This window comes from Rhinatrema bivittatum, chromosome 16, assembly GCF_901001135.1.
Source record: "Rhinatrema bivittatum chromosome 16, aRhiBiv1.1, whole genome shotgun sequence".
Lineage (NCBI taxonomy): Eukaryota > Metazoa > Chordata > Amphibia > Gymnophiona > Rhinatrematidae > Rhinatrema > Rhinatrema bivittatum.
This window is the reverse complement of record NC_042630.1, coordinates 17,288,041-17,314,144: the sequence shown is the minus strand read 5'-3', so window position 1 is coordinate 17,314,144 and position 26,104 is coordinate 17,288,041. Positions and strand designations below refer to the sequence as shown.

Here is a 26,104-nt window from a genome sequence, read left to right as displayed (position 1 = left end):
ACGAAAATTAGCAGGTAAGAACCAATTTTTCTTTGTCTTTAACGAAACACACTGATTTTAGCTTGAAGTAGGTGCAATTCACCTTTAATAATACATTGATTCCAGCTTGAGGAAAAGGCAGATGTCCTTGAACACTATACACTGAGTGCTTGGAGTCACAGGACCGTCTTTAACTGGTTTTCGTTGCCCTGTCTTCATAGAATCATTTCAGTGCTGGCTACGGAGGAGAGGAGCTTGTTCCGGGAGCGCATTCGCTTCCTAGACAAGAAGATCCAACCAGGTCTGACCAAGCTTCATTGGTCTTCCAAGGGAAAATGTAAGGAATTCATTGCTGAATGCCGGCAATTCTCCAGTAAGGTAAGAATACTGTAAACCTTGCTTCCTCAATTCTCAGTCACAACCTTTTAAAGACCTTTCCCCTCTCTTATCTCACTCTGAGAATTCACTATTCTCTGTGGACAAGCCAAAGAAACTGCCATATGGGTGATGTCATCTGATAGCACCATGTCTATGCTCTTCTAGTCCAGAAAGTTCTTCTTCCTCTTCAGGGCATGTGTGGATGTTCCTGTGCTGGCATTGTCTTCGCGAAAGGTTGAGTGTTCTCTTGTGTCAGCTGGTTCCTAAAAAACAAAAAACAACCTATAGAAGATTCCTCTGCACTCAGGCAGGCCAATCCACATCAGTGGGTTATGCACACCTACCAGCAGATGAAGACGGAGACAACTGATTTGCTGATGTCATCGACATATAGCCCTGCCCCAACCTCAGCCTACTAGTATTCTCCATTTCCTGCAGGTGGAGGACATGCATCTCCGTAGTGGCGATTGCTTATTAAAAAAATAAATAAATAAAAGAAGTAGATGAAACAGATTTGAACTCCTGCAGTGAACCCAATCTGGGGGCTCTCCCTCAGTTAAGAGTTTGAGACTGAGCTGTTGCCAGGTTTAGGCTCAAAATAAGAATGGAGTAACTCAGCGGTGAAGGCTTGTGCCCTCTTCCCCCATAGCCCCCAGCCAGGTTCTGATTTCAGTCAGTGGAGATCTGAGATCAGGTTTAAAAAAAAAAAGGGATTCTTTATCCCCTAGCAGGCCGTTTCCTCTCCCCACCAGCACTAATCCCCCCTGCTACACTTCCAATCATTCTCTGGGTTGGCTAGGGCAGTGTGGCGAACCAGCGATGCTGTTTGTTCAATCGGTAGACATGTATGTCAGCTATGTGAGGAAAGGATAATCTGCTGAGACACGCAGTAAGGCCACGGTTGGAGTTTGTTTGCCATGTGCACAGTAAGCCCGTATCCTGGATCCATGCGCACAGGTATGTACACAAGACCATGGACATTTATTACATGTGTACTTGCATGGGTATGGCAGTGCATGCACTAGTGCGTCAGTGGTGTTTTTCCAGGAGACCGCTGGTCAGGATCCAGTCCTTCTTAGAAAGATAATGGCGCCGGAGTTTAGAGAGACTGAGAGGTCTGTCATGCTGCAGCTGGCCAAATAAGGGCAATTCAGCCATTACTCTCTCTTTGCCCAGCCCTTTGTTGGTTGGTGGCTCAAGGAGATTGGGCCAACAAAGATTTTAGCTGCTGTGCAGGCATCCCCTTTGCCAAATAGATTGGTGAAAGGGAGAGCAGGAGATGATGCGCTGGACAGTGACAGGTGCTCTCTCCTTTTTTCCCCTGATTCCCTAGGGGAGTGGCGGGGCCACTGGAGAGCACTGTAGTCGGCCCCGATGGATTTGGCATCCTTTTTCTGGGTGGATATTATTTTTGCCATAGTTTGCAAACCTTTCTAAGAGGGCATCCTTATGGAACCCAGTTGCTTTCTTCAGCGTCCACTCTGATTGTTCCAAGCTCTGAAGAAGGCTACAGGTGTCTCCTTATCCTGTGCTCAGTTTTTTCAAGTTTATGGTTACTTTTGTTGGGTTTCTTCTTGTCCTTTGCTTGATCCATATGTTAATGTGTTCTGCTTTAGTAATGATGCAGGTGGCACACCAGGTTAAGAGGGGGTGCTCTTCAAGTTTTTTCTCTCTGTCTTCCTCTGCTGGAAGGGAAGCAAAACCCAGCAGTCTGGACTGATCCGTGGTACTACAGGAAGGAAACTTAGCAGGTAAGAACCAATTTTCCTTTATTTTATTCCCCATTCCCTGTACGTACCTGGATCAGTCCAGACTCCTGGGTTTGGCCTCCCCTCTAGCAGATGGAGACAGAAGTTTACAAACAAAAACTCCGCCTATATCTAGGCTGGTGCCAGTATTCTTCTGTCTCCTAGCAGGTGGAGAGGGTGCCAAACCTACAGTCTGTGCTGAGGCCTAGATTTAGGTGGTAGTTAGTGTGTAAAAAAAAAAAAAAAAAGGAAGAGAAAGCAGTTTGAGAGTAGGAAGCCGATGGATTGGGGTTCGGACCGCAGAGGCTTGCCTGCTGGTCACCGAGCCTGCCTCCCAGAGGGTAGTGAGGTCCTGAGGGGACCATCCCCTCTGGTTGAGGCCGCTGTTACGTGGGGGAGCTCCACTGTCAGCGTCTATCAGGGCTGGGGGTGACATCGAGGTGCCCGGTTCCCTCCCCCCAGCTGGACCCTGATTTACCAGTAACTGTGTCTGTGTGTTTAAGAAAGAAAAAAAAAAAAGTACTGCCTGTTTTTTTTCTTCGGTTGTCTGTGCCTCGTCTCTCCTGTCCTGTTCCTGTGAGGGGGGAGGTAGAGGACCGCCGTCACCGGGGAGATCTTTTCTTTTTTGTACTGTGTCCACCCTTTTTTCCTCATCGGGGCCGCGATGCCGCGGAGAGCTGCATGTCAGGCCTGCATGTCCGTGGCCAAGCGGCTGTCAAGGGACAGCCTGTCAAGGGACCCCCCCTCCCCGCCATTACTGGCGGGGAGGGGGGGTCCGCGACGCCGGCAGGGTCCCGGGGCAGCAGGCAGGTACGCGCCGGTCCCGAGGTCAGCAGGCCGGCGATTAGTGCGGGGCCGGCTTCGGGGACGCCAGGTCCGGGCGCCATTTTGTTTTCTTCGCCGGCATTTTCGGCGGCCATTTTAGGTCCGAGGGAAGCCGCGGCAGGCGTGTTGCCGGCGTGTGAGGGGGAGGACGACCCTCCGCCGAGGTTATCCCTGCAGCAGGGGGGTCCCAAGGGGGACAGTCGCGCTTCTGCCATGGGGGCTTTCTCTCCACATCCCTCTGAGGGGGAGGAAGAAGAGGCCTCGGACTTGGACTCGTCCTTTGGGTCTGCGTTTGTTCTGCTTATGCATAAGGCCTTCAAGGCCCGTAGACAGACCAAGAAGAGGGCATGGGAGACCTCCACTCCGGATTCGGGGCCTCGGGCGGAGAAAAGGTCCAAGCCAGGTCCGGGGTCGGAGGGCCAGAGTAGGGCTCGACCACTCCGGTCCTCGGTTCCCAGGGGGGAGCTGGAATCGACCACGGACACGGATGAGCCAGAGGACCCATCCGGGGATACAGAGCTTCCGTCCCAGCCCCTGAGGGGGGTTGATGGGGACGGAGACCAAGGTGATCCGTTTGTTTTGGAAGGAGGAGCTGGGACCTCTTATCCCGGAAATTCTGGGAGAATTAGGGATCCAGGTGCCGCAGGAGGAGTCCCGGCTCAGAGTAACGGATCCGGTCGTTTTGGGTCTCCGGGGGCCTCCTTCAGCCTTCCCTTTGCATTTTTCTGCCTCGGATTTGCTGTTTAAGGAATGGGACACTCCAGATTTGGGGTTGGAGGTGGCGAAGGCAATGGATAAACTCTATCCCTTACCAGAGGACGCCCTGGACATGCTGCGCATGCCGAAGATAGATTCGGCAGTAGCGGCGGTCACAAAGAAAACCACCATTCCGGTCACCGGAGGTACTGCTCTTAAGGATTTGCAAGACAGGAAGCTGGAGGTGCAGCTGAAAAAGATCTTCGAAGTCTCCGCATTGGGAATTCGTGCGGCGATTTGTAGTAATTTTTCCCTTTGGGCAGGTCTCCGCTGGGCACAGCAGCTCTTGGCCAATGAGTCTTTGTCGCCGGAAGAAGCACGCCAAGCGAGTCACTTGGAGGCGGTGATCACTTATAGTGCGGATGTCGCACTTCGGCCAGGACGATGGTTTCGGCGGTGGCTGCGCAGAGGCTGTTGTGGTTACGACATTGGTCGGCGGACGTGACTTTTAAAGCATGGCTAGGTTCCTTGCCCTTCAAAGGAAGACTGTTGTTTGGTAAAGAATTGGAAGATTTGATTGAATCCCTGGGGGAGAATAAGGTTCACCGATTACCGGAGGACAGGCCGCGGTCTCGGGGGGCTGGCCCTTCCAGGTCGCGTTTTCGCCGTAGTCGCCGGCCTCGAGGCTCCCGGAGATCTGTTTCTTCTTTTCGTCACAGTGCACAGCGTCAACAATCTTATTCGCAGTCCTTTCGCGGGCGCCATTTCGGTCATGCGGGCACCGGTCAGCCTGTGCAGGGGGGCAAACCTGCGCAATGATGGGTGGCCGGTCCATTCCTCTGTTCCCAGAATTGGGGGGGCGCCTCGGCCGTTTTTACGAGGAATGGACCAGGATCACGTTGGACCAGTGGGTCCTAGATGTGATAAGACACGGTTACGAGTTAGATTTTTTACATCGGCCGTTTCCGTTTTTTCTGGTATCCCCTTGCGGGTTCTCAGTGAAGCGATGGGCGATACGGGCCACACTAGATCATCTCAGGGAGCTCGGCGCAATCGTTCCCATTCCTGTCAACGAACTTCGCAGGGGCCGGTATTCCATTTACTTCGAAGTACCAAAGAAGGAAGGAACGTTTCAGCCCATCCTGGACCTGAAGGGGATCAACAAATGTCTGCGGGTTCCTCGGTTTCGAATGGAAACTTTACGGTCGGTGATCGCGTCTGTGCGTCCGGGGGAGTTTTTGGCCTCCCTGGACCTCACGGAGGCGTATCTCCACATCGGCATTCAGGCAGAGCATCAACAGTTCCTTCGGTTTGCAGTGCTGGGGCAGCATTTTCAATTCCAGGCACTCCCGTTCGGTCTGGCCACAGTGCCTCGAACGTGGCACTGTGGCCAGAGGTGGCACTGTGGCCAGAGGTGGCAGCGCACCTCTGGAGGGAAGGTCTGTTGGTGCACCCGTATTTGGATGATTGGCTAATCCGTGCCAAGTCGGAGACGCTCTGCCGAGCAGCGATCCAGCGGGTTCTCCAATTGTTGGACAAGCTCGGTTGGATAGTCAGTGTCTCCAAGAGTCAGTTGATGCCGTCGCAGTCCCTGGAGTTTTTGGGAGCGTTGTTCGACACGCGTCAGGGAACGGTTTCTCTTACACAAGACCGAATGTTCACATTGCAAGTGCGCGTTCGCAGATTGTTATCCAAGTAGGTGCCCATTGTCTGGGACTATTTGCAGGTGTTGGGGTCCAAGACGTCAACACTGGAATTGGTACCTTGGGCGTTCGCTCATATGCGGCCCTTAAAGTCAGTGTTGCTCTCCCGATGGAACCCGGTCTCGGAAGAATTTCATCTGCCCCTGCCCCTGACTCTGGCAGCCAGGGACAGCTTGGATTGGTGGTTGTGTCCGGCCAACTTGAGTCGCGGGGTTCCTTTAGAGATCCCATCTTGGACAGTCATTACCACGGATGCCAGTCTGCTCGGCTGGGGAGCGGTGTGCTTACGGCGTTCAATACAGGGGCAGTGGTCGCCTCAGGAAGCATCGTGGTCCATAAATCGTCTGGAAACCAGAGCGGTTCGGCTGGCTCTTCTGGAGTTCCTACCACTCATTCGCGGCAGGGCAGTCAGAGTGTTGTCCAACAACACGACCACGGTGGCGTACATTAACCGACAAGGGGGAACCAAGAGTCAGGCTGTAGCATCCGAAGCTCGTCTCATGTTCGCCTGGGCGGAGCGTCATCTCGGTTGTCTCGCGGCCTCCCACATAGCCGGGGTAGACAATGTTCAGGATCAAGGAGAGTGGGAGCTAGCGGAGGATGCCTTCCGGCTCATTTGTGCTCGGTGGGGCACACCTGCAATCGATTTGATGGCAACCTTCCGCAATGCGAAAGCGCCTCGGTTTTTTGCTCGAAGGCAGGAGACGGCAGCAGAGGGAGTAGATGATATGGCTCTTCCATAGCCGACGGACGTACTACTCTATGTGTTTCCTCCGTGGCCACTCATAGGAAAGGTGTTGCGGCGGATCGAGGCACACTTGGCGGACGTTGTTCTGGTGGCACCCGAGTGGCCTCGGCGCCCGTGGTTCGCAGACCTCCTGAACCTGGCGGTAGAGGAGCCTCTCCGTTTCCCGTATGTTCCGGACCTTCTGCACCAAGGACCCATGTGTTTCGACCAGGTCGATCGCTTTTGTCTAGCAGCCTGACTTTTGAGAGGCAAAGGCTGAGATCTAAGGGCTACGCGGAACCGGTGGACGCTACTCTATTACGCTCCCGGAAGACGTCTACTTCCTTATCTTATGTTACAGTCTGGAAGTTGTTTGAATCGTGGTGTCTGGACTGGGACGTGGTTCCTAAGCGAGCGACTGTGCCGGATATCCTTCTGTTCCTGCAGGACGGTTTGTCTAAGGGTCTTTCATGTAGTTCCTTGCAGGTTCAGGTGGCGGCACTGGATTCCTTACGTGGTTTGATTCAGGGGAAACCAGTGGCGGCTCATCCTGATGTAGCACGTTTCCTGCGAGGGGCGAAACATCTGCGGCCTCAGATTCGTCAGCCTTGTCCGTCCTGGAATTTGAATCTTGTTCTTCGGGCCTTGTGTGGCGCTCCGTTCTAGCCTATTCGCAAAACCACCTTGAAGGATTTGACACTGAAGGTAGTGTTCTTAGTGGCCATTGTTTCGGTGCGTCGGATTTCCGAGCTTCAAGCTTTGTCGGGCAGGGAACCCTTTTTGAGGATATCGGAGTCAGGGGTATCCTTGCGTACGGTTCCATCCTTCTTACCCAAGCTGGTTTCTTCTTTCCATGTCAACCAGTCGGTTGAGTTACCGTCGTTCTTGCAACTCGATGATTCGGATCCTTTGGCTAAGGACCTCTGTAAATTGGATGTGCGGCGCGTCCTGTTACGTTATCTGGAGGTAACTAATGCGTTTCGGGTTTCCGATCATCTGTTCGTGCTCTGGAGTGGTCCTCGAAGGGGCAGTGCGGCGTCCAAGACTTCCATTGCGCGATGGTTGAAAGAGGCTATCGATTCAGCATATATGTTGCAGGGTCGGTCCCTGCCCTTGGGGCTGCGTGCCCATTCTACTCGCTCTCAGGCCACTTCTTGGGCGGAATGTCAACATATTTCGGCGGAAGAGATTTGCAGGGCGGCCATGTGGAAATCTTTGCATACTTTTTCCCGGCACTACCGTTTGGATGTCAAGGCTCCCGGTGCGGGAGGTTTTGGAGAAGGTGTGCTTAGAGCAGGCCTCTCTGGATCCCATCCCAGGTGAAGTGCGCTTGGGTACATCCCAGGAGTCTGGACTGATCCGGGTACGGGGAAAAGAAAATTAGGTTCTTACCTTTGATAATTTTTGTTCCTGTAGTACCACGGATCATTTCAGAGTCCCACCCGGATAAGTGCTACTATCGGGAGAGGCCATAGTGTACGTGCTGCTGTCTGTTTGATATTTTGCTCCTTTTCTGTATGTTATTGGTATCTCGGGTTCGTTTTTCCAGTTGGGCGTTGAGAACCGGTAATGAGGATTCTGTTGGACTGGTGTTGTTGGTCCTGGTTAGAAGGTTCGTTAGCCAGTTTGATTTGTGATTTTCCTGCTCTGACATTAAGTAATACTGCCGGACTGTAGGTGGTACCAGCCTAGATATAGGCGGAGTTTTTGTTTGTAAACTTCTGTCTCCATCTGCTAGGGGGGGGCCAAACCCAGGAGTCTGGACTGATCCGTGGTACTACAGGAACGAAAATTATCAAAGGTAAGAACCTAATTTTCTTTTGCCTCAGTACCCACTTTGGAAGGGACTTATCATACCTGAAAAATGTTATAAACTACCTTGAACTAAAATTGAAAAGGCAGTGTAGAAATATAAAATATTTTGCAACTTGTTGTCTATACAAAGTACACAGATAATACAACTTTATTTTAACATGTTTTTAAACATTAATTGCAATTGACTCCAGTAGTATTTCATGTTGCTCACCGTTACTGCTTTCTTTTTTTTTTAAATCCATAAAACAAACTTTCATCGGCCTCACAACAGTTCCCTGCGCCTAACACTGAAGAGAGCTGTCCAACTCAATTTAGCAAAAAACTAAGAAAAGGAGAGGGAAAGGCCAAAGTGAGAGCAGTAAACTGAGCCAAAGGAAAGCCACCAAAGTGACCTCGTGAAGGGGAGAGATCTGGACCACCAGATTTGCATCCCACGGCTAACCTTGGACAAGGGCGTTCAAAAGGGTCACCGACCCCCAGCCAGTCTGCCTCAACCAAACCGGGTAAGGATCCCTTACTAGGAAACCTGATCCCTGGGAGGAAGGCTCAAAGAAAAAAAGTTAGAGAAAAAGAATACTGGGCAGACTAAACAAACTGCAGGTTTATGCACCAGCCACCATCTGCTGGAGACAGAGAATGGCCTCTGCTATTAATTGCATCAGTACATGGGTTCTTCTTTGTGTTTGGGTACTTGCCATGTTCTTATGGCCTGGATTGGCCACTGTTGGAAACAGGATGCTGGGCTTGATGGACCCTTGGTCTGACCCAGTATGGCAATTTCTCATGTTCTTAACTGCAGATGGCACCAGGGTATATGTAGAGTGTCAGTTTAACTTTCTCTGTCTCCATCTGCTGGCATGGATGAACTGATCTGGACTGATCCATGGTACTACAGGAACGAAAATTAGCAGGTAAGAACCAATTTTCCTTTAGTTGAGTGAATTTGCCATGATAGCGCATCTGACTTCCTTATGGTATATATGCAAGGCAGCAACATGGACTTCAGTATCCACTTTTGATCATCACTGGACCAAGAATCTCGAGCAGACACTAATTTTGGATGATCTGTACTCTGTAATATTTTAAATTAAATTAAAATACTTAACTTTCCGTAGTAAGGACATGGGTTACAAAAAAAAAAAAAAAAAGCAACCGTCAGCTAGGGAGTCCCATCTTATGTGGTGGTTTGTTTGGTTTGTTCATGGAGAGAGCAAAGTTGCTTACCTGTATTAGGTATTCTCCGTGGACAGCAGAACAAACAGCCACACAATCCCTTCCTCCTCCCTGGGAAGTTGATCTCAGCTGAGTGGGGACGTCAGTGCGGGAACATCTGCACATGCCCAGAAGGAGAAAAAACTTTCTGGGCTAGAAGAGAAGAGTACTGACATGGTGCCACTGGATGACATCACCTATCTTGTGTGGCTGTTTGTTCTGCTGTCTACGGAGAACACCTGCTATAGGTAAGTAACTTTGCTTTCTCACACTGAGGATTCATTGTTATCCTGTAGTTTTATTGATAGGCATTATGTGCTCTGCATTTCAGGTCCAGTCAATTGTAGATGAATACAAGATGGCGAATTTGACGATTGCTCGGCGGGCACAGGAGATCAGTGCTTTGCTGCTGGTGCACATTGACAGCAAGCGTGTGTACAAGGACCTGGAGTTCGAGGAAGACCAAGAAATGCACCGTAACCATGTCTGTCAGAAGCTGATGAAACTTCATGAGGAGATCAGCAGCATCCTAAAGCGCACCTACGAGGTCTTCCGTGCTGATGGGCCGGAGGTGGGTATTAGTCCCCTCCAATCTCTGCCCTAGAGGACTTCAGTTAATGTGATGAGCCAGGAATGTCTCGACTTGCTTTCAAATTGTTTTGTTGTCTGTTGCTAGTTAGAAGCAATACTGGGTAGTGGTGTGTGCCTGGCATCATTGACCAGATCTATACCTAAGTCACAGCATGGCAGAATATAGCTCCATTGTACTCTTCAGTAGAACTCTCAATGCCAAGTCATACATGAGTATTGTGCTATCTTGCTTGTGTAGGTCCAGGAACACTGGTTGAATTATGTAGAGAAGATGGACAGGATGGTGGAGGATGCCTTCCGACTTAATGTGAAGTGGTCCCTGCAGCTGCTCTCCAAGGCCATAAATGGAGACAGCAAGAGCTCCCCGAACCCCCTCTTCAGAGTCATGGTGGTTCTGCAGAATGACTTCCCAGGCAGCACAGCGCAGGTAACCCCATCTTCAAGCACATGCAGAGGCAGGGCAGGCAAGAACAGAGCCATTTTGAAATATGCAATAATTAAATGGCAGAATAAGGCTAGAATCATATGTTGAGGTTCTGGTGACATGCAGCATTTTATCAGACCTACTACTAGATTGGAGCCATTTGAGTGGTGGACCGAGAGAGTTTTATTTTTCAAACTCCTTTTGCCCCTTCTCAGGTGGAGTTTTCCCCAACTCTGGCCAAACTAAATCATATTGTGAACAGCATTTGCAGCCATATCATCACTACTATCTCCAGTTTCCGCCGTTTACCTGAAATCCTCAACAAGAGAGCGTCTATTCGTGACCCCATCAACTGTATTGTGGGTAAGACGTATGCACATATCACAGGTATCATAAGAACATAAGAACATAAGAAAATGCCATACTGGGTCAGACCAAGGGTCCATCAAGCCCAGCATCCTGTTTCCAACAGTGGCCAATCTAGGCCATAAGAACCTGGCAAGTACCCAAAAACTAAGTCTATTCCATGTAACCATTGCTAATGGCAGTGGCTATTCTCTAGGTGAACTTAATAGCAGGTAATGGACTTCTCCTCCAAGAACTTATCCAATCCTTTTTTAAACACAGCTATACTAACTGCACAGCTATACTAACTGCACTAACCACATTCTCTGGCAACAAATTCCAGAGTTTAATTGTGCGTTGAGTAAAAAAGAACTTTCTCCGATTAGTTTTAAATGTGCCCCATGCTAACTTCATGGAGGATTGGGTCAGTGCGTGGGTAGTGGGAAGAGTGCCCCATCACACCATGATAAGCAGTGGGTCAGCACTGGCTCAAGAGAGAATAATGTCTCCTAATACCATACCGGAGCGTTAGTTTAGTGTAAGGACTCAGAGGGAACAGCACTTGTTCCTGTTTGTACCCAGATCAGTCCAGACTCCTGGGTTTTGCATCCCTGCCAGCAGATGGAGACAGAAAGTAAAATTGGTTCTTACCTGCTAATTTTTGTTCCTGTAGTACCACGGATCAGTCCAGACCTTGGGTTGTGCATCCTGCTCAGCAGATGGAGACAGACTAGAACTGAAACGTCATCCCATAATAGGATAGAACCTCCTCTGCTCCCTTCAGTATAAAGTACTTTCAAAGCAGATAAAAAAATTCCCAGAGATCAAGCAAGTAACAAGAACAAAACAGTTGAACAACTGAACAATCTGAACAATTAGAAAGAATTCTATTCGGAACAATGCTCTGCATAACATATATATATTGTCATATTCATCTGTTAGATGCTTCTGGTGCCTTCATTGAGAAAGAAGAGAGGATTTAGATATTCAGGTATCTTGAAAAAGGAAAAAAAAGAAACTTCGAGCGGACGGAGGAAAAATTAGTGCATGGTCAGCAGGCTGTTCCTCTCATCATGCAGGGGTTGTGGGGGAAATCTGGCATGAACAACCAGGGTTTGCCCCAGTTGCTGGTGTACCAAGCATCCCACTTCGATACCAGGCTAACCAAACTGTTTCTCAGAAATTGGAGGACCTCTGTTGGCAGTCGGTTCAGAAAGTACTGATGTGGTTGATGTCTCTGGGCTGGGTGGTGCATTGAGCAAAGAACCATGTTTCAAGACACTGGAATTTCTGGAACTCAGTTCAACATGTTGGAGGGGAGAGTGCTTCTCATGGAAGTGAGGTTGTTGAAGTGGCAAGGACAAGTTTGACACCTGTTAAATTTTGATACCCAAGGTCTGGGACTACTTTACAGGTCCTAGGTACAATGGCATCGATGTTGGAGCTAGTGCATTGAGTGTTCGTGTATATGCGGCCTCTTCAGCGGGCTCTTCTCTCCCACTGGAATCCATTATTAGAGGAGTTCCATCTCTCCCTTCTTGTCGAGGGGGAAAGCAGTAACAGTCTTTCATGGTGGCTTATTCGGGCCAATCTGGAGCATGATGTGGAATTGGAAGTTCCGGATTGGGTGTTACTCTCACCACTGATGCCAGTTGGGGAGCAGTGAGTCAAAATCATTGGCGCAGGGCCATTGGTCAAAGCAGGAGGCTTCGTGGTCTGTCAATTGCTTAGAGACGAGAGCAATGCGAGATGTTTTGCTTGCCTTTCTGCCTCAGCTACGCAGTCGTCTCGTGCGGTTCCTATTGGGCAATGCAAGGATGGCAGCATATCTCAACAGCCAGGGAGTAATCAAGAGTTGGGCAGTGATGCAAGAGGCCCAGGAATTGATTCTTTGGGCAGAACAGCACTTGGAGAAGATAGCGGCGTCTCAGATCGCTGGGGTGGACAATGTTCAGGTAGTTTTTCACAGTTGAAGAAAATTAGACCACGTGGAGAGTGAGCTGTCAGAGGCGGCAATGTGTCTCATCCACAGAACATGGGTTTCTCCCAGGACAAGCAGGATGGTAGTCCTCACATGTGGGTGACGTCATCAGACTGAGCCCTGTCACGGAGAACTTCTGTCAAAGTTTCTAGAACCTTTGACTGGCACCCTGAGCATGCCCAGCATGCCATAATCCCTGTAGCCACAGGGGTCTCCCTTCAGTCTCTTTTTTTTCCGCACTGCAGTTTGCCTTGATGCTCAGTGAGTAATTTTCCACCGTCTCCGGTCAGTTCCTGCTACCTTGTCATCGCAGGCCACCAACTGTTTCGCAGCCCCTTTTTTCGCTATGCGATGGGTTTCAGAAAATGTCCAGAGTGCCCCTGCACAATGTCCATTACTGAACCACATGATGTTTGTGTTCTGTGCCTTATATGGACACGATGGTGATCAGGCAGAACGCCAAGGCATCTTGTTTTTACAGCCGTCTGAGAGGACACAGGGCAAAAGGCATCGATGCTGTAGTTCTACCATGGACTCAAGACATTCTTCTGTATAGCGAAATATCCAGACAGCATGATTTGATGGCTCCAGAGTGGCCTGTTGTTCATGGTTCACAGTTCTGGTCAGAATGGCCATAGACGGACCGCTGGGGTCGCCCATCTGTCAAATCTTCACCAGGGTTCAATATTTTCAGATCAGGCGGCCCACTTCTGTTTTGCGCCCTGGCTTTTGAGAGGAGATGGCTGGGTGGAAGGGATATTCCGAGGGACTTATTACCACTTTATTGCTGGCCAGGCGACCTTCCACATCCTTGGCGTATGTGAAGATTTGGGGGTCTTCAAAGACAACTGTGCAGTCAATGGAGTGCAGCCTACTTTGACTGCAGTGTTGAAATCTTTGGCCTTTCTACAAGAGGGCTTGGTCAAGGGTCTGGCCTTTAACTGTCTCCAGGGTGAGGTGCAGAGATATCTTCTGTCCACAAATCCAGATGTTATACGATTTCTTCGGGGGCTACAAATTTGTATCCTCCGGTGCGAAAGATCTGTCTGTCTTGGAATCTTAATCTAGTGCTTACAGGGATGTATGTGGCTCCGTTTGAACCACTAATGGGGGCAGCTTTGAAGGTCTTGACTTTTAAGGTGTTTTTTCTGGTTGCTCCAGGCTTTATTGTGTTGAGAGATTTTCTTTTTTTGCAGATTTGGGATTTGGAGTGTCATTACGCATGTTGCCTTCCTTTCTACCAGCGGTGGTTTTGGCGTTCCATCTTAGTCAGACTGTGGAACTTTCAGCCTTTCTGGATTTGGATACCTCACGTGAGAGAATTTAAGCTCTTGGTTGTAAGGCGTACTTTCTTGGGGTATATGAAAATCACTATTGATCTTTTTGTTCTGTGGAGTGGTCCAAAGGAGGAGTGTAAGGCTTTTAATGCTTCCATTGCGGTAGCTTAAGGAGGTGATGGAGTTGATTTATATATCTCAGGGTAGTCTTGTTCCTGAGGGCTTAAGGGCTCACTCGATGTGCTCTAGGGTGACCTCTTGGGCTGAATTACAAGTGGTGTCTCCACAGGAGATTGGCATGGTGGCTATTTGGAACTTGCTACACACTTTTGCCAGATATTATCTCTTGGATGTCCCGGCTCTGGCTTCCATGTGCTTTGAGGAGTGTGTTCTGCGAGCGGGACTTCCAGGTCCCACCCAGTTAGGGGAGCTTGGGTACATCTCAGGAGTCCGGACTGATCTGGGTACGAACAGGAAAGGAAAACTAGTTTTTACCTGCTAATTTTTGTTTCTGTACATACTCGGATCATTCCAGATCAGTGGGTTGTGTATCCCTAGCAGCAGATGGAGTCAGAGAACAAAACCTTATCTCTCTGACTCCAGTAGATGGTAGAGATGCAAACCTGCATCCCTTCAGTGGAGCCAGGCGTCCGGGGAGGGGGTGTTAGATACTCCTGACAGTGTTTCGCCTGCATCCTGCTGGAGGGCCTGATAACCAGAGGCTTCTGGTTCCCTCTGCCTCCGAAGCTGTTCCTGGTTTCCTCTGGTCCTGCTGAGGTTGGGTAAAGTTTTTATTTTTTAAATAAAAAAAAAAAGTGATTTCATCAGAACCTAAGAAGTTCCTCAAATAGGCCTCTGGACTTAATCAGGGCCCGGCTGGAACAGTGGGTATTGCAGCCCGAGGAGGAGACCAGTCAGTGTCTGGGGCATGAGGGTTGGCAGCCGGGGCTCCAGGTGGGTGCGACATCAGACGTGAAACACAACCCACTGGTCTGGAATGATTGATGTATTACAGGAATGAAAATTAGCAGGTAACCAATTTTCCTTTCCTGTAGTACCACAGATCAGTCCAGAGCCCCCCATCAGTAGGAGGAGGCCGCTCGTACTGGTATGTACTATATAATGCAGAGTTCCTGATCATACCCAGATCAGTCCAGAGAAGTGGGTTGTGTATCTCTACCAGCAGGTAGAGTCAGAGAGCAAAGAACTTTGGGCACTGCCATATATAGAAGAGTGCCAACTGCCATTCCTCAGTATTTCTCTGACTCCAGCAGGTGGTAGAGATGCACTCCTGCAGTCTTAGTTAGTTTTTAGTCAGTGTGTTTTGTTTTTTGCTAGATAGTGATTTTTTTCTTTTTCTGACAGCGCTTCCTGAGCTGTTAGGCACCTTTGTGGGTCATCCATCAGTGGAAGCCGGGCATCTGGGGGGTTGGACATCCCTGCCTAGGTTTCGTCCGCTGCGGCTCAGTGGGTGAAGGCTGGGGGATCCTAGTTTTTTTTTCCCACCGAAGACACTTCATCTGCTTCCTCAACTTTCCCTGAATGAGGTTCCATAAAGTTTTAAAAAAAAGAAAAAGTCTAGCGGCTGCATTTCTTGTTCTGAAGGTAAGGAGTCGGGGTAGGGAGGGGCCTCAGTGGTCGTTCAGGGAGTTGGTCGGCGTTTCCCCTCAGCTCCTGGGGCTCCGGGTTGCCTCTGAGGGAAGAGGGTAAGCTGTACTACAAGGCCAGTTTACTGGCGCGTTTCGTTGCGTTTGCAGGCTCAGCTGTTTTTAATTAGGCCTGCCGGATTGGTTTTCTCGTGTCTCCAGCGGTGCGCACTTTTTTCACTGCAATGGCCTTTTCTCCTCAAACTTCCACCGCGTAGCTGTGCTTTTTTTTTTTTTCCATGAGCCCCCGCACTAAATTGGTGACCTGCCGTGCGATTCGGCTAATCTTTGTTCTGCCTGCTCCTCCGGGATGGAGGGCTCGTCGGGACCGTCCGCCCCCTCCTGAGGGGGGGAGGGGTTCATCGCGCCGAGAATCGCATGAGGAGGATTCTCCTCCTGTTTTAGCTCCTATGGGACAGGAGCTTGATTTGGGGGCTGGCGATTCACCTCCAGACAATTCCCTGCAGGGGGATGGGGTCCCGGAGGGCTTTTCCCCAGAATTCATTCTTCTGATGCACCAAGCCTTCCTGGCCAGGAAGCATTTGGCGCTTAGAAGACCCAGACAGCCTCTTGACAGGACGGAACCTCCGGCAAAAAAGTGTCGCGTCGCAGAACCTCTGCAACAGCCTCGTCCGAGGAATGACATCCCCCGAGGGTCACAATATCCAGTTCTGGGGTCAGGGTCACCTTTAGCCCTGGATGCTGACATGAATGCAGATCCAGACCCAATTCCTGATACGGGCGACGTTGATACCGATGACCTGGATGGTGATGATATCCCGCCCGCTGAGGGAGATGATCCCAGCGTGGTTTGCCTTTTTAAACAGGAAGAACTGCGGTCCCTTATTCCTCAGGTTTTGGATGTTTTGGGCCTGAAGGTTTCTTGGGAAGAATCTGATAATGAAGGTGTTAATCCAGTTCTCAATGGAATTCGAGGTCCCACATCTTCCTTCCCATTGCCTAAGAAGGTCCGCATACTGGTAACCTGTGAGTGGGACGCTCCAGATTCCGGGCTGAAATGCTCCAGATTCCGGGCTGAAAGTAGGCAGGGCTATGGCAAAGCTTTATCCCCTGTCGTCTGATGTTTTAGATCTTCTGAAGATTCCGAAAGTGGACACGGCTGTTTCGGCGGTCACTAAGAAAACCACTATCCTGGTAGCTGGAGCTGCCGCTTTAAAGGATATGCAGGACCGCAAACTGGAGATCCAGTTAAAGCGTGTTTTTGAAGTGGCTGCTTTGGGCTTTCGAGCGGCAGTTTGCGCTAGCCTTATGCAGAGGGCGTGCCTCTGCTGGGTTCAGGAGACTGCTTCCAGTTCCGGGTCAGGTGGGGCTGGTGCATTGCAGTCAGCCCGGTTGGAAGCGGGCGTCGCATATGTTGCAGATGCGCTTTATGATCTGGTACAGACCTCTGCTTGGAGTATGGTATCCGTGGTAGCAGCATGGCGACTCCTGTGGCGGAGGAATTGGGACTACGGATTTGTCCTCAAAGTCCCAACTTTGTAATCTACCCTTTAAGGGCAAGCTTCTGTTCGGGGAAGATCTTGGTTAAGCTGCTCGGGGAATCCAAGGGCAATAAGTTACCAAAAGATAGGAGATCTTCTAAGAAGGTTTTCCCCCTCGGTCTCGCTTTTGGGATTCTCGCCGTTTTCGATCGGCAGATATTCCACGCCTTCTGGTCCTAAGCAAAATTAGGGATGCCAGCAGTCCTTTCGAGGACTTCGTTGTTCTAGTAGGGACTCTGGACACCTCGGTACAGGAACCAGTAAACCCTCCTAATGAAGCCACGAGCACCCATTCCATCGTCGAAGCTTGTGGCAGATTATCCAACTTTTACGGGGTATGGGAAAGGATTACCTCAGACAGTTGGGTTCTAGAAGTGATCAGAGACGGCTATGCTCTAGAGTTTTCGCGGCCGGTTCGAGAGGTTTTTGTGGAATCACTCGTGAACTCAAGCAGCAAATGAGACGCGGTTCGAGTAACTCTACAACGTATTCTCGAGCTTCGAGCGATTGTCCCAGTTCCGGAAGTGCAGCAGGGATGCGGATATTACTCGGTTTACTTTGTGATTGCCAAGAAGGTGGGCACGTTTCGTTCCATCCTCGACTTGCAGATGGTGAACCGTTGTCTACGGATCCCTCGTTTCCGGATGGAAACTCTGAGGATGGTAATGGCAGCCATACGAAAAGAGGAGTTTCTAGCATCCCTAGATCTCACGGAGGCATATCTTCACATTCCCATCCGACTAAGCCACCAGCGGTTTCTATGCTTCAAGGTCTTGGGTCAGCACTTCCAATTTCAAGCCCTTCCATTTGACCTCGCAACAGCTCCTCGGACGTTCACCAAAGTGATGGTGGTAGTAGCGGCTTTCCTTCACAAGGAGGGAATTTTAGTCCATCCTTACCTGGATGAATGGCTTATTCACGTGAAGTCTCGGGAGGACTGTGAGAGATCGGTTCGCATGGTGATGTCACCTTGCAGTCGCTCGGGTGGGTCATCAATGTGCAAAAGAGTCACTTGGAACCCAACCAAGAACTGATTTATTTGGGAGCACTGTTCGATACCTTGCGTGGCAAAGTTTTTCTGGCTGCGGACCGAGTGACAAAGTTACAAGGTCAGATCCATTCTCTTCTTCAGAGGAAGAGTCCCACAGTCTGGCATCATGTGCAGGTCCTGGGTTCCATGGCTTACACTCTGGACCTGGTACCGAGGGCGTTCACTTATGACCTTTACAATGTGCACTTTTGTCTCGATGGAGTCCGGTGTCGGAACAGTTCCACCTACCAATGCCGCTGCTTCCAGAGTCAGTCTGTCGTGATGGCTATTGCACGTCAATGTGGAATGGGGTGTGGATTTGGATCCTCCGAATTGGCTAATAATCTCCACCGATGCCAGCCTGTCCAGTTGGGGAGCGGTGTGTGCAGACAAATCCGCTCAAGGTCTCTGGTCACCGACGGAGAGCTCCTGGTCTATCAATCGACTCAAGACAAGAGTGGTTCGGCTCGCCCTACAAGCTTTCCTACCCGAGATACGGAGCAAAATGGTAAGAGTATTGTTCAACAATGCGACGTCAGTGGCTTACATCAACCAGCATGGCGCAACAAGAAGTCCTGCGGTCGTGCTTGAGGCGCGGCTCCTGTTCGCCTGGGCGGAATGGCACCACGGGAGAATTGCCGCCTCTCATATTGCAGGGGTGGAGAACGTGCAGGCGGACTTTCTCAGCAGGCAAGAAATCGATCCAGGAGAATGGGAGCTGTCTCCCGAAGCCTGGAATCTAATTTGCGCCAGGTGGGGAGTTCCGCAGTTGGATCTGATGGCATCGTGGACGAATGCAAAGACAGATCACTTCTTCAGCCGTCGACGGGAGCATGGCTCGGTGGGTCTCGACGCTATGGTGTGTCCTTGGCCCACCGGAATTCTACTTTGTGTTTCCGCCTTGGCCCCTCGTCGGCTACTCCGTCGCATAGAACTTTACCCAGGCAGGGTGGTGTTGGTGGCACCAGAGTGTCCATGTCGCCCGTGGTTCGCGAATCTGGTTTGCTTGGCTCTAAAGGGTCCCTTGCAGCTTGCTCATCTGCCGCGTTTGCTTCGACAGGGTCCCATATTTTCGGATCGGGAGGATTACTTTGTGGTCCTCCTTTCGAGCCTATCTGAAGAGCTTCGCTGAAGGATCTGACGTCGGATTTCAGAGTTACAGGCATTGTCGTGTCGTGACCCCTTTCTTTGGATTTACGAGGATAGGGTGTCATTGTGCACGGTTCCGTCCTTCATTCCGAAGGTGGTATCGTCCTTTCACGTCAATCAGACTGTGGAGCTTCCAGGGTTTCCTCAGTGGTCTCGGGAGTCCTCTCAGGGCAGGGACCTTTATCTTTTGGACATACAGCGCATTTTATTGAGGTACCTAAAAGTTACCAATGATTTTCGACATTCCGATCATTTGTTAATTCTATTTGGTGGTCCTAAGAAGGGGGACAAAGTGTCTAAGGCATCCATCTCTCGTTGGATTAAAGAGGCCATTTGTTCGTCATACATAGCCCGCAGATGCCAAGTGCCTTTGGGTCTCAGAGCTCATTCTACCAGGGCCTAGGCTACTTCCTGGGCAAAATGTCAGTTGCTGTCGCTTCAGGAAATCTGTAGGGTGGCTGTGTGGTCCTCGCTTCATACTTTCACTAAGCATTATCGATTGGACGTTAAGGCTTCTGATGAATCGTCCTTCGGTGAGAGTGTCCTGCATGCAGGTCTTTCGGGTTCCCACCCAGTGTAGGGTGGCTTGGGTACATCCCACTTCTCTGGACTGATCTGGGTATGTTCAGAAATGAAAATTGGTTCGTACCTGCTAATTTTCATTTCTGTAATATCACAGATCAGTCCAGAGGCCCACCCCTTTTCTTCAGTTACCGAAAGACTGTCTTGCTAGACTTTGCTATGTTTCTTTCTTTTTTCACGATGCTCCTTTTGCAGATAAATTTGATGGAACAGTTCTTTGAAGTTTGTTCGGTTTATGTGTTCATGGGGCAAAGTGGAAGTTAGTTTTAGTTGGTTTCTACCCTTTGTTCCTTAGTTCTGATTGCATGTGTTCCTTAGTTCTGTTTGTGTGGGCTTGGGTACAGGTCAATACTGAGGAACGGCAGTTGGCACTCTTCTATATATGGCAGTGCCCAAAGTTCTTTGCTCTCTGACTCCACCTGCTGGTAGGGATACACAACCCACTTCTCTGGACTGATCTGTGGTATTACAGGAACGAAAATTTGCAGGTAAGAACCAATTTTCATTTGTTGGGGTTTTCAGAGCTGTTTACTTATATAATTTTCCAAGTTTCCATTAGGCTGCAGCTTCTTCTTTACCCCCCAACTCCTCCCATGCTTGTTGGGAGAGTTTGCATTTAGGATTTTTAGTGCCAAGTGTACAGGTCAATACTAAGGCACTGCAGGAGGCACATTCTGTTAAGTACAGTGTTGGTAAAAATTTAACTGTGTCCATCTGTGGGCAGGACTGCAAACCCATGAGTCTGGACTGATCCGTGGTACTACAGGAATGATAATTAGCAGGTAAGAACCAATTTTCCTTTACTGATCCACCAGCATCACTGGGTTTCTTGGAGGTCTCCTAGCTGGGTAACTTACAGTACTTTCCTTCCCACCCAGAGCGTGATGAAGAGATTAGAAAAATCCAGTTACAGATCAGCAGTGGCATGTCTGCCAATGCCACCCACCTGCAGAACTACCTGAAGACCTGGGACTCCTATCGTGAGATCTGGGAGGTCAGCAAAGATTCCTTCATCCGGCGTTATCAGCGCCTCAACCCAGCTGTCTCCTCTTTTGATGCTGACATCGCTCGGTAAGGGATCACGGTCTTTCTGCAGCCTTGCCTCTCTCTGCTTCCTCACTCATGCTTTCCTTAACACAAGACCTGGATATTACTATTCTTAACCAGTAAGCCTTGATGCTTTGATGCAACTGCAACGTCACTGTTCACTTCATGCAGGGGGGATTAGGAATTGAATTCAGATGACAACCATCACAGGGCCCTGACTTTTACAGCCTGGAGTACTGATATGCAGAAATAGGAGAAAAAGCACAAGACTGCTTCTATGTACGGCCAAGTCCATAAGCAAAGCACCTCAAGCAGCACTGTGAATTGTCCAAAAGGCTCATCACCCCAGTAAAAATGTTGCTAGTAGTAATTTTTTATGATTTATCATAAGACTTGGGGATGACTGCACAGGGCGGCAGTTACTACCCTTAAAAGTAACATGGGTGTATCCTGCATGGAGTGGTAGTTACTACCATAAGAAGCTTGCTGGGTAGCCCGGGTGGACCATTTGGTCCTTTTCTATCGTCATTACTATGCTGCAGTGTATGTTACGCCAGGCAAAGGCCAGTGTCTGAGATGCCCCTCCCCTCTGCATAAGCCTCCTCCACCACTCCTGCTCCTTATTATGTCTTTGCTTGGCTTTCAGATATTCAGAGGTGGCTAACAACGTGCAGAAGGAAGAGACAGTGCTGAACATCCAGTTTGTACTCTTGGACTGCTCGCACCTGAAGTTTTCCCTGGTGCAGCACTGCAATGAATGGCAGAATAAATTTACCACCCTGCTCAGCGAAATGGCCAGCAATAAACTATGGGAGCTGACCAACTATCTCCAGGACAATGCTGCAAGGTCTCCTCCAGCCCCCGCTCCCTTTTTCTCTGTTCTTGGTTTCATACTTTCTCTTGTTCTCTTATTGTTTTCTCTCTTCCTCTCTCTCTCTCTCACTCACTCTGTAACTTTTTGTTTTTGCTTCTCTTTCTATCTTTTTTACCTTTCTATCATTCTTTCCCTTTTCCTCTATCCTCTATCTCTTTCCTCTTTCTGTCTTCATTATCTCCTGTCTTTGCTGTCTGTCTCTTTGTCTATGGACATAAGAACATAAGAAATGCCATACTGGGACAGACCAAGGGTCCATCAAGCCTAGTATTCTGTTTCCAACAGTGGCCAATCCAAGTCACATGTACCTGGCATGTACCCAAACATTAGATAGATCACAAGCTGTTATTGCTTATTAATTACCATAATAGAAGTTTATGGATTTAACCTCTAGGAACTTATCCAAACCTTTTTTAAACCCAGTAACACTAACTGCTGAAACCACATCCCCTGGCAATGAATTCCAGAGTTTAACTATGCGCTGAGTGAAAAAGAAATTTCTTTGATTTGTTCTAAGTGAGCTGCTTGCTAACTTCATGGAGTGTCCCCTAGTTGTCCTATGATCTGAGAGAGTAAATAACTGATTCACATCTATTCGTTCAAGACCTCTCATTATTTTAAAGACCTCTATCATATCCCCCCTCAGCCGTCTCTTCTCCAAGCTGAACAGCCCTAACCTCTTCCATGCCTGTTGAACACTTTCCTCATAGGGGAGTTGTTCCATTCCCCTTATCATTTTGGTAGCCCTTCTCTGTACCTTCTCCATCGCAATTATATCTTTTTTGAGATGCGGCGACCAGAATTGTACACAGTATTCAAGGTGCGGTCTCACCATGGAGCGATACAGAGGCATTATGACATTTTCCGTTTTATTCATCATTCCTTTTCTAATAATTCCCAACATTCTGTTTGCTTTTTTGACTGCCGCAGCACACTGAACCGACGATTTCAATGTGTTATCCACTATGACACCTAGATCTCTTTCTTGGGTTGTAGCACCTAATATGGAACCCAACATCGTGTAATTATAGCATGGGTTATTTTTCCCTATATGCATCACCTTGCACTTATCCACATTAAATTTCATCTGCCATTTGGATGCCCAATTTTCCAGTCTCACAAGGTCTTCCTGCAATTTATCACAATCTGCTTGTGATTTAACTACTCTGAACAATTTTGTGTCATCTGCAAATTTGATTATCTCACTCGTCGTATTTCTTTCCAGATCATTTATAAATATATTGAACAGTAAGGGTCCCAATACAGATCCCTGAGGCACTCCACTGTCCACTCCCTTCCACTGAGAAAATTGCCCATTTAATCCTACTCTCTGTTTCCTGTCTTTTAGCCAGTTTGCAATCCACGAAAGGACATCGACACCTATCCCATGACTTTTTACTTTTCCTAGAAGCCTCTCATGAGGAACTTTGTCAAACGCCTTCTGAAAATCCAAGTATACTATATCTACCGGTTCACCTTTATCCACATGTTTATTAACTCCTTCAAAAAAGTGAAGCAGATTTGTGAGGCAAGACTTGCCCTGGGTAAAGCCATGCTGACTTTGTTCCATTAAACCATGTCTTTCTATATGTTCTGTGATTTTGATGTTTAGAACACTTTCCACTATTTTTCCTGGCACTGAAGTCAGGTTTCCCGGATCGCCCCTGGAGCCCTTTTTAAATATTGGGGTTACATTAGCTATCCTCCAGTCTTCAGGTACAATGGATGATTTTAATGATAAGTTACAAATTTTTACTAATAGGTCTGAAATTTCATTTTTTAGTTCCTTCAGAACTCTGGGGTGTATACCATCCGGTCCAGGTGATTTACTACTCTTCAGTTTGTCAATCAGGCCTACCACATCTTCTAGGTTCAGTCCATCTCAATACAAAGAGAGTTATATGCCACTCCCTTCACAAGCCCTTTCTACAGAAAGGCCCAATTTTGAGGACTGACACAGGGCTTGGGTCAAGCCCTTCTTCAATATATCAGACCTCAAATGCCTTCCACACCCTAACATAAGCCCAGGAAGTGAACCATCGTCTGGTCTGAAGTAAAGCAGTAATAACTGCTTCTGAGTACCCCCTTCAATCGCAACCACTTCCTATCAAAAGTCAAGCCACAAGACAAAAATTGGGTGGGTTCCAAGTGACTCTACGGCACATTGATGAGCCACCCGAATGACTGTAAGGTGACCATCACCATGCGAACCGATCTTTCGCAGTCCTCTCGAGACTCTGCGCGAATAAGCCAGTCGTCCAGGTAAAGATGGAATAAAATCCCATCCTTGTGAAGGAAAGCTGCTACTACCACCATCACTTTGGTGAATGTCCGAGGAGCTGTTGCGAGGCCAAATGGAAGGGCTTAAAATTGGAAGTGCTGACCCAAGACCTTGAAGCGTAGAAACCGCTGGTGGCTTAGTAGGATGGGAATGTGAAGATATGCCTCTGTGAGATCTAGGAACGCTAGATCCGTCCGATCTGAAAAGATTGGACCCTACCGGATCAGTCTTTGAAGATGACCTGATTTCAGAGGATCACCGACTGCGAGATTTACCAAGTCCTCAAACTTGTATCAAGGCAGCCCCTCTGTCACCACTAGTATATAACAGAACTCTCACTGGCCACAGAAGTACCAACACTTAGATGTCTTCTGAGCTGCACTCTCGGCTGCTTGCCTTGGCATTCTTGCTTTTCAGCATGAGATCCTGCATGGCCTGAATTAGTTCCATTGCTTCTGGCAATAATTCCCATTTTCCCAGGTCCAACTGCTACAGGCTGAGATTGTTCATTGATGCTGCCAGTGCCGCCAAGTACGTTTCTGCTCAAACAGCCGCTGATCCCACTGTTGCTGCATTGTCTTACAAAACTCAAACCGCATGAATGATAGACCATAATGCTTGTATGGATGACCACTGACCCTGAGCCGTCTGTCTTTGTCAGGTTGGCGTCGGTGGTCACAACTCCCTATCCGGGATCCCCTACTCCACTCCTCACTCTAACTTGGCCCAAGAAAATCAGCATAAAGGATTGGACCTGGCTTGAAGCCAGGTCCTTGAAGCATTGTCGGGAGCTGAAATTCCTCAGAGGTTGAATTTAGGAAAGACTGTATGTGTGCGAATGCCTATGGAACTAAATCCAAAGCAGAAGCTATAGTGCCCAGGACTTGCAAATCTCACACTTTGGGTTCCAAAGCTACAGTAGACGATGGACCTGAGCCTACAACTTTGTTGCCATCTTCGCTATAAGGAACACTATTCCCAACCTGGTATTGAACCTTGCCCACTGAGACTGCAGGGATTGGAAGGGAATAAGGCTGCTCTATGCCAGGTTCACCACCCAGCCTAGAGACCGCAACGTCTGCATCACCAGCAGCATGGAATGATGTCTCCTGACTTTGCTTTGAGGAGCTGTACCAAAAACCTTTCTCTTTGCAGGGCCGCTGCTAGCACCATGGCTACCACCACCATCACCTTGGTGAAGGTTCAAGGAGCAGTCACCAAGACTCCTGGAACTAAAAATGCTCACCTAGGGCCAATTGCAGAGATTTCCAATGTCCTGAGAAGCCTCTGTCAGTCTGATATCAGAAAATCCTTTTTGCAAACCGCTGCTCTTACTAATTTCAATCTTTCCATGAAATAACGAGATACCCAGAATGCCACACTGATCTTCTTCAGATCCAGAATGGGCTGTAATGTATCTTCTTTCTTTGACACTCTGAAATTGAGTGAAAATCTGCTTTCCCCCCATTCCTCCAGAGGCACAATCCTCATCGGTTCCAGATGCTGTAAATGCTTCTAGTATGGTGTGCATGGTGACTCTCTTTACTCATGACGTGCAAGGGAAACGTATGAGTCTTCTTGAACCAGACAAGCAAAATCTTTGGTGAAGCCGCCTCTTATCACATCCAGTACCCATTGGTCCAAAGACCTTGGTCCACTCCTCATAAGAAAAGGCCAATCTCCCTCTGACCACCCTTTTTTTTTTTTTTTTGAGAAGAGTGGACCAGCAAGATCCTTCATTGTGCGGCCTTGCTGCCTCCGGCTCCTTGACTAGAATTATTCTGGGTGGAATTACGCATCTGCGATGAGAAAGCTCTCCTGTTGGAGTGATACCCTCTCTTCGGCTTATCTTCAGGCAACTTTAGCCCTTTGGACTCCCCAAAAATGTTTACTAATTGCTCCAGATCCTAGCTACACACTAACCTCCCATTAAAGAGAAGATCACTGAGCTGGGACTTGGACCAGACATCCGTTGACAAATTGTGTAACCAAGAAAATGTCTAGCCGATACCACTGACACCATAATCGCCGCTGACATCCAAAACAGATCATGGGGCGCATACTCCACATAAGCCATGGCTGCCTCCAGACGTGCCACTTGCCTAGTGGAGACCAAGGAAACCTGTCCTTTTGCCTCCAAGCTCTGCACCCACCGCAGCCAGTCCCACATGCCCAAAGTCGAAACCTTGAAAATCCTTTTTAGGTGGATCAACAACTACCAATCCTGAGCAACCTCCAGAGTGGCCGAATGCTCCACCCAGGTGATTTTCTTCATAACCACGCAGACCGAAA

At 48.8% G+C, this 26,104-nt stretch overlaps 1 protein-coding gene across 2 annotated transcripts in view; it reads left to right on the top strand.

The window, feature by feature from the left end:
- The window catches only part of DNAH2 (dynein axonemal heavy chain 2), a 392,322-nt gene that overhangs the window by 82,559 nt on the left and 283,659 nt on the right, over positions 1-26,104 (top strand). For both annotated transcript variants that reach the window (XM_029581921.1, XM_029581922.1), the window contains 6 exons: positions 201-357; positions 9,415-9,654; positions 9,913-10,101; positions 10,314-10,461; positions 20,489-20,681; positions 21,304-21,504. In XM_029581921.1, the coding sequence (XP_029437781.1) occupies positions 201-357; positions 9,415-9,654; positions 9,913-10,101; positions 10,314-10,461; positions 20,489-20,681; positions 21,304-21,504 (1,128 nt within the window). The remainder of the gene's footprint in view (positions 1-200; positions 358-9,414; positions 9,655-9,912; positions 10,102-10,313; positions 10,462-20,488; positions 20,682-21,303; positions 21,505-26,104) is intronic.